Genomic DNA, 8,112 nt, shown 5'->3' with positions numbered 1-8,112 from the left:
CACACACACACACACACACACACACACACACACACACTAACCACTCGTCCTTGTGTCTCCTCAGACTCCACCAAGAAGCTGAAGGATGTGCTGCAGGAGTTCCATGGAGACGGTGTGTTGGCTAAATACAACCCCGAGGAGGTATGTACAGTTTACACTGTATTTATACAAGCTCTGCTTTATAGTCTATTAAAGACGGTCGAGCTCGTAAAGCATCGCTCTCTGCTGATAAACACAAACCTGCTCATTTCCTCCGTTTGTCCTTCTCATTTTGTTGCTTATTTAAAATCATCTTAAAGTGACGTGAGTCCCCGAGGTGCAGGACGCGAGCACGCAGCCGCTCGTTTTATTTTACGACTGTTCAGTCTGAGGAAAAGGTCCGTCACGTTCTCCAGATCTTGACGCTACGCTACGGTTCGAGATTGTTTCTGTCGTTTCCTCAAGATCTCGAGAAGAAGAAAAAAAAAACCAGTGCTGTTTTTAAATGGGGAGGCTGATAACGTCTGCGTCGTGTGCAGCAGTCAGAAGTCTTCCTGCCCGCCAGGTGGGCGGGTCCAAAGGTGACCGAGGTCACGTGAAAGCTGACTCGATCCCCAAGTTTTTTTAGTTTTTTTTTAAATGTTTTGCAGAAAGTCCCAGAAGCATCCATCAGTTTACATTCAGTATGTTTATCATCTGTGCATGCATGAATTACTGTTGCATTCAGGCTGCAGCAAACAAACAAACAAACAAACAAACAAACAAACAAACATCCAGAATGTTTTAAAACAAACTGATTTATAAAGAAGTGATTTATCAATCTCATGTTAATGACTTCATGATCGATTTCTTTTTTTCTTCAATGCTGCCGGAGTAGAAGCAGGAAATCCTCTGTCAGGTAACACCCACCTCCTCTCTCTCTCTCTCTCTCTCTCTCTATCTCTGTCTGTCTCTGTTTCTCTCTCTCTGCCTCTCTCTCTCGCCCTCTCTCTGTCTCTCTTGCCCTCTCTCTCTCTTTCTGCCTCTCTCTCTCTCTCTCTCTCTCTCTTGCCCTCTCTTTCTCGCCCTCTCTTTGTCTCTCTCTCTCTGCCTCTCTCTCTCGCCCTCTCTCTGTCTCTCTTGCCCTCTCTCTCTCTCTCGCCCTCTCTTTCTCTCGCCCTCTCTTTCTCTCGCCCTCTCTTTGTCTCTCTCTCTCTGCCTCTCTCTCTCTCGCCCTCTCTCTCGCCCTCTCTCTCTCTCTCTCTCTCGTGTTGAATAACTCGACTCTTTATTGGCGGTGAAGCAGTAAAAATACCTTTTAAATAACAAACCAGAGAGAGAGAGAGAAAGAGAGAGAGAGAGAGAGAGAGAGAGAGAGGTTCCTCCTGCAGAACGTCGCCTCTCAGGTGTGTTTATTGGCAAACTGTTTGGAAATTCAGCTCAAAGATGAAGCCGCCTAAACAATCGTGAGGATGGACTTCAAGTTCGAAACACGGAGAGTAGAAAAGATGACAGCACGCCATTAAAGCTTGAACACACACACACACACACACACACCGCTCACAGCCTCGATCACACTCTGACACTAGATTTAAAGAAATCAGCAGAGTCAAAGATTCACACACCAACTACTCTGTGAGCGTCTTAAATCCCCGGAGACCTTGAAGGCACCTCCTGCAGCCCGACTGACGCGCTGTGATTTCTTTTCAGGAGATCGACTACGAGGGCTTCAAGGTGTTCATGCAGACGTTCCTGGAGAGCGAGCTCCCCGAGGAGTTCTGTCAGCACCTCTTCATGACGTTTAGCGACAAGGGCCCCAAACCCAGTCCGTCATCTTCTGACAAGCCCCGAGTGTCTGGTGAGTGTAGAGAGAGGGAACCTGCAGCCTAACAACCCCCGCCGTCCAAAACACAAACACGGAGCGTGGTTACTGTGCACGCCACCGCCTCGCTCTCTTCAGTCACTGCATCATCTCTGCTTCTGTTGGATGCATCCGAGTCCCTGCCAAGTACAACATATAAAATGTAGAGCCGAGGCTGCCAATAGTCTTTGGCAGAGCTTTTGTTTGTTGACAACGTTTACACTGATGTCTCATCCTGGTGTAGTGACGGGTTACACACATCAGATTCAGATTCCTTCAGTTTGACTTGGCCGTGGTCACGTTGCCTTCTGAAGTCAGGGCGGGACGATGTGCACGGCGAGGTGGAGACGAGTCAGAGGACGCGCTCACGCCTCTGCAAAAGATCTGCCATCGTCGAGAAGGCAGCTCGCCGGGCGGAGGTCGAGTACGCCGTCTGCAGCCCGTCTCTGTTTGATAACGACGGCTAAAAGGCTGAGAGGGAAAGGACGGTCGCCCTGGCAACCATCCCTCACTGCGCTCTATTACAGCGATGCAAACAGATCTGCTGTTTTTAGACTTTACACTGAGTCTGTTCTGGGAGCATTATTTGATGAAGGGATAATCGTCCAATCACGATTCGCTTCCATCTTCAAAACACGAGAACCAAAACCTGCCATTGGTGCTCTGACAGTGCAGACACAGTGAATATAAAGGTATGTTTTTGTTTTCGTGCAGACGGCTGGATGACTCATGTCAGGCGTCCTGACCCAGCAGGTCGTCGGGCTAACATGAGAGGCGGTGTGGAGGATGTGTTGACCTTTCCTCCGTGTCTCCCCGCAGGGCTGAAGCTGATCAAAAGCAACTCGACCCCTCTGAAGACCGCCGCGCTGCCCAGGCCTCTGGACACGGTGAGGCTGAAGGACATCGTGTGCTACCTCTCGCTGCTGGAGGGCGGGCGGCCCGAGGACAAGCTGGAGTGTGAGTGTCCTTAAATACCACCCGTCTTTGCTGTCACAGGAGACGTTATGTCCACACGGCAGGTGTATTAAACCATTAATAAAGAGAAACACTCGGTGAAGAAGGTCGAACCTCGGAGGGGGACGAGCAGCTCTCAGACTCGAGCAGAAAGTCTTCCTGTCGTCCACGCTTCCTCTCCGCTGAGGTGGCGGTCGGAGCACGGCGTGCGTGGATGAGGACGGCGGTGGTTGTGTGGACGACACAGTCTGATGGAGGTGGCTGAGTGTCAGAGACGTCAGGTGGTTTAGATCAGGCCTCCAATAAGGCAAAGAGTCGATCACAGTCTGGTTTATCGGCACCTGGAGGGGGCGCCGTCCTGTTGATGTTGGTCTCTGCGTCAGCACCTGTTCGTTTCCTCCTCTCCAGATCCTCGCTTGTGACGCACTTGTGAATTGTTGAATTGGTCCCTCCAGGATTTCGCAGACTTTTTGGAAAGTTGTTGAGGCCTAAATTTCCTGATTTCATGGCAGCTTTTCCCAAAAAAATTGCAAAAGCATGTTGCGATGTTTTTAGCTGATTTTTTTTGCAATTAAATTGCTGCAGGAAGCAAAAATTGCTAAATAGTTGCGATTTTTTTTTTCACGTCAACTATTTTCTTGCTCACACTTTGATGTGATTGAGTGTGCGGCGGCGCTGATCTGATATTCCCTGTATTTGATATCTTCGTCTGCTGGGTTAAAAAAACATCTCAAATATGAAACAGGCAGTAAAAAGTGACGGAGGTGGCATTGCCTCCCTTTGTCAACAAACTGTTGTCATGGAGACAGGACGGACCTGCAGCACTACTACTCCTACTCTGATTGGTGAAAACTATTTTGATTGTTCAAATTTGCAGAAAAGTTGCGGCGATGCAAGGTCGTCCAGAAATCGCAGAGATTGGTTGAATTTGCGTGAATTGTTGCGATCGCAACGTCTCGACTTCCTGGAGGGACTGAAATGTCAGTGGACAGATCCGTCCATAAATCTTCCTGAAGTTTTCAGGAGTGCACGGCTGAAGGTACTGATGCGTGTGGCTCAAAACCGTCATTTCTTTGTTTTTCTGTGAAGTTGCTGTTTCACCTGGATTTCACATCCAAGGTGGGACGTGCTCCATAACATCTTCCTACCTCTTCATTTAACCAACTTAGTGTGAAATCTGCCTTTTGATGGTGAAGAATATTCAAATGTTCTCTCTCACCTGATCCAGTGAAACTGACTGAATGACTCACGTTTCTCTTTTCAAAGTTGTTATTTGAATCCCCGGGCGTGTTTCCACACTGAATGAGATAAATGAATCCACTCATGTGAAACACAAAAACAACTATTTTGTCCAACTTGGCGAGTCCAAATATCTGCCCCTGAGACAATCAGGGGCAGATATTAGTCATCCCTCGTTTTCACTCCTCACTTCTCTCTCTGTCAGAACGAGTTCTGTAGTTGTGATCACACTTCACCTTTATGTCTCAACTAATAAGCTTTTTTTTTTCTCCATTCGTCGCACTTCTTCTTCTCACCTTTAGAAACATCAAGTGTGTGAGGTCAACGTGACTCGATCACACAGCGTGTTCTTTAAAGGCTCCATTCAAGGGACGATAAGTCAACGATAAATGGACTTCAGTTTGTTTTGTTCTTTTCTCAAAAAAAAAGCGTCCACCACTTGCAGAGCTGGCTAAACACTGAAGCTACAGTGTCTCTACATGCAGAGCTGGCTAAACACTGAAGCTACAGTGTCCACCACATGCAGAGCTGGCTAAACACTGAAGCTACAGTGTCCCACCACATGCAGAGCTGGCTAAACACTGAAGCTACAGTGTCCACCACATGCAGAGCTGGCTAAACACTGAAGCTACAGTGTCCCACCACATGCAGAGCTGGCTAAACACTGAAGCTACAGTGTCCGCCACATGCAGAGCTGGCTAAACACTGAAGCTACAGTGTCCACCACATGCAGAGCTGGCTAAACACTGAAGCTACAGTGTCCACCACATGCAGAGCTAGCTAAACACTGAAGCTACAGTGTCCACCACATGCAGAGCTGGCTAAACACTGAAGCTACAGTGTCCACCACATGCAGAGCTAGCTAAACACTGAAGCTACAGTGTCCACCACATGCAGAGCTGGCTAAACACTGAAGCTACAGTGTCCACCACATGCAGAGCTAGCTAAACACTGAAGCTACAGTGTCCACCACATGCAGAGCTGGCTAAACACTGAAGCTACAGTGTGCACCACATGCAGAGCTGGCTAAACACTGAAGCTACAGTGTCCCACCACATGCAGAGCTGGCTAAACACTGAAGCTACAGTGTCCACCACATGCAGAGCTGTGTGAGAGGGGGCGGGGACAAACAGCTCTCTGTGATGATTAGAGTTTAGACTGCAGTACCCATTTTAAACAATAGGGGGCAGAGTGACATACTGCTCCTTTAAGTTAAAGAATCATTTTCAGCTTCACAGTTTCTGTTCTTTTCTTGTTTTTGTTTTTTTTGTGTTGAACTTTCTGGAATCATTTCTCTTTGGAGTCTTCTTCCTGAGAGCGGCGTGTTTGCTGCCGTGTGTTCTCCCACATCTCTGAACTGCATTTATCACATCATTTATTCACAAGGTGACACGGCTTAATTGGACTTCAGGTTGTTTTTTTTTTCTCATCCATGTGTTGAATTATTGATCCGACCGATGCTCATTAAATGAAGGACTGACTAAATAATTCAATGTGTGTGAGCACATCATGGATTTATCTGTAGATGTTTTATTGAGCTGTGGCTCCTTCGTTTCCCCTGCTGTCGTTTCCCAGGTGGAGGGCTCCCTCTGCTGGACAGTTTAGGAACTGCTCTGATTTCAATGCAGCCTGTCGGAGCTTCTCTGCTGATGTTTCTCTTTAAATTCAGATCATCTCAAACATAAATTAGAAATCTGTTAGTCCAGTAAACATAAAAATAAAGGACAAAGACTAAATTAAAGTGTATAAAACAGAGCGTCCAGAAGCTAAAATAAGACATTTTAATAATAAACATAAAAATACCTTGCGTCAGCCTCCTGAGGTCGCTTTCTTCCTTTTTTTAAAAAGTTTTAGTTTTCATTTTCACAGATCAGATTTTCTAAGTTTCCTGTGTTCGCCGTCTAAACCTCCTTAGAAATGAAAATTCAGACTGTTTATGAATTTGACACAGCCTCATTACCTTGAAATAATCTATATAATAATAATAATAATATAATGTTTTGTAGGGCATTGACCTCTTATACTTAAACATTTTTCAGGTATTTTGAATAACTGTCATTACATTTAGAAAGCAGAGAAGAAAGTTGAATGAAACTAAGACAGAAACATTTCAGATAAATTAATTCTTTAACATAAAGTTTCAATCATGTGAGACTGGATTTAAAATGTTTCAGCCATGTGGAGCAATATGTAACTCTGACACCTAGTGTTGAAAATGGGTATTGCAGTTTGAATTCAAACGAATTCTTAAACGATTTCTGAACTTGTTTTTTTCTTACACTTAATTTTAAGATTTTATTTTTCTCTCCTGAGTTGCAATGGAGGAAAGTGTTGTCCGTCCAACACGCAGCACTTTTACACACGAGTCTGGTTAACGAGGGAGGGGAGGGGGGGGGGGGGGAGTCTGACCTTGAGTAACCACAATCACCTCCTGGTAACACCATCACCATAACGACCTCCTTCCCTCGTCCTCGCTCCAAAACATCACACACCCACACAGGAAGCTGCCAATTAGCTGCTCGTTAGTGCGCCGACGAGAAGCCATGTGACGTCCTCGTGATGTCAGTCACTACCTTCTGCTGCACCGTCATTAGCTGGAGGTGGCGTGAGCACCTCGAAGGCTGCTGAGGTTTTTGTTTTCCGTGTGCTCGATTCTTTTACGTTCAGACTTCATGAATCAATGCGATGAAAGAACGATGAGGTTTGCTTTGATGCAGCATTTAGATTCTCATAGCTGCAGAGTTTGCACACAGAGAGGAGGTGTGTGTGTGTGTGTGTGTGGATGTGTGGGTGTGTGTGTGGGTTTGCTTCAAAGCTTTGGGAGGGTGGAGAGTGCTGCCTGACATTTCTGTCTTTGTCTCCACAGTTATGTTTCGACTCTACGACACGGATGGAAACGGCTCTCTGGACAGCTCGGTAAGTTTTTCCCCGGCCTCCCTGGAAACCTCCCTGAGCTGCTTCGGGTGTTTTCATAACGGCACCATAACCAAAAATCCTCCTGAAGTTTTTGGGTCGAGCTGCATGTGTGAACGCAAACAGACAAATATTTCATGCAAACTTTAGACACAGAATTTGTCCCGCCAGCCCCCACCTTAAAGTCAGGGTCGGCCATTTTCCTCCTGGTCCACTTTTTAAGATGTTTGTTGAACTTGTCTTTAGGTCCTGATAGAAATTAATAACTCAGGTTCTCTGAAAAAGGAACAAAATAAATCCATCATCTGTATCAGTTTGTAAGTCTGTAAAAACTTCAACCAATGTCTGCCACGAGGTACCAATCTGATGAACCAATCACAGCCTCCCTGTCTCCCTGCTCTCTGATGAACCAATCACAGGCCTCCCTGTCTCCCTGCTCTCTTATGAACCAATCACAGCCTCCCTGTCTCCCTGCTCTCTGATGGACCAATCACAGCCTCCCTGTCTCCCTGCTCTCTGATGAACCAATCACACGCCTCCCTGTCTCCCTGCTCTCTGATGAACCAATCACACGCCTCCCTGTCTCCCTGCTCTCTTATGAACCAATCACAGCCTCCCTGTCTCCCTGCTCTCTGATGGACCAATCACAGCCTCCCTGTCTCCCTGCTCTCTGATGAACCAATCACAGCCTCCCTGTCTCCCTGCTCTCTGATGAACCAATCACAGGCCTCCCTGTCTCCCTGCTCTCTGATGAACCAATCACAGCCTCCCTGTCTCCCTGCTCTCTGATGAACCAATCACACGCCTCCCTGTCTCCCTGCTCTCTGATGAACCAATCACAGCCTCCCTGTCTCCCTGCTCTCTGATGAACCAATCACACGCCTCCCTGTCTCCCTGCTCTCTGATGAACCAATCACAGCCTCCCTGTCTCCCTGCTCTCTGATGAACCAATCACAGCCTCCCTGTCTCTCTGCTCGTTCTCTCCCTCTTGCGTGCTCTCGCTCACACTCAGAGTTTATACGGAGAGTTTACTTACGTGAAGTCGGGCTGAGCTGACGTGAAATCACGAATCACGTGAGTTTTTATTTGTGCAGGTCGAACTTGAAATCAGTGATTTTACTATTAAAAAAAAAAGATGCACAATCAAACATACAAATAACAACTACTGAAGAAAACATGGAGGACAT

General features: G+C 46.7%; 1 protein-coding gene across 3 annotated transcripts in view; it reads left to right on the top strand.

Annotated features, from left to right (window-relative positions):
• Positions 1 to 8,112, top strand: part of dgkb (diacylglycerol kinase, beta) — a 56,861-nt gene that overhangs the window by 6,831 nt on the left and 41,918 nt on the right. For 2 of the 3 annotated variants that reach the window (XM_079343610.1, XM_079343611.1), the window contains exons 3-7: positions 65 to 141; positions 857 to 877; positions 1,669 to 1,816; positions 2,639 to 2,776; positions 6,879 to 6,928. In XM_079343610.1, coding sequence (XP_079199736.1) covers positions 65 to 141; positions 857 to 877; positions 1,669 to 1,816; positions 2,639 to 2,776; positions 6,879 to 6,928 — 434 coding nt within the window. The remainder of the gene's footprint in view (positions 1 to 64; positions 142 to 856; positions 878 to 1,668; positions 1,817 to 2,638; positions 2,777 to 6,878; positions 6,929 to 8,112) is intronic. The other variant, XM_079343612.1, reaches the window with a different exon arrangement.

The sequence above is a fragment of the Symphodus melops genome (assembly GCF_947650265.1).
Source record: "Symphodus melops genome assembly, chromosome: 5".
Classification (NCBI taxonomy): domain Eukaryota; kingdom Metazoa; phylum Chordata; class Actinopteri; order Labriformes; family Labridae; genus Symphodus; species Symphodus melops.
The sequence above is the reverse complement of the archived record's forward strand: the minus strand, read 5'-3'. Positions and strand labels throughout refer to the sequence as shown.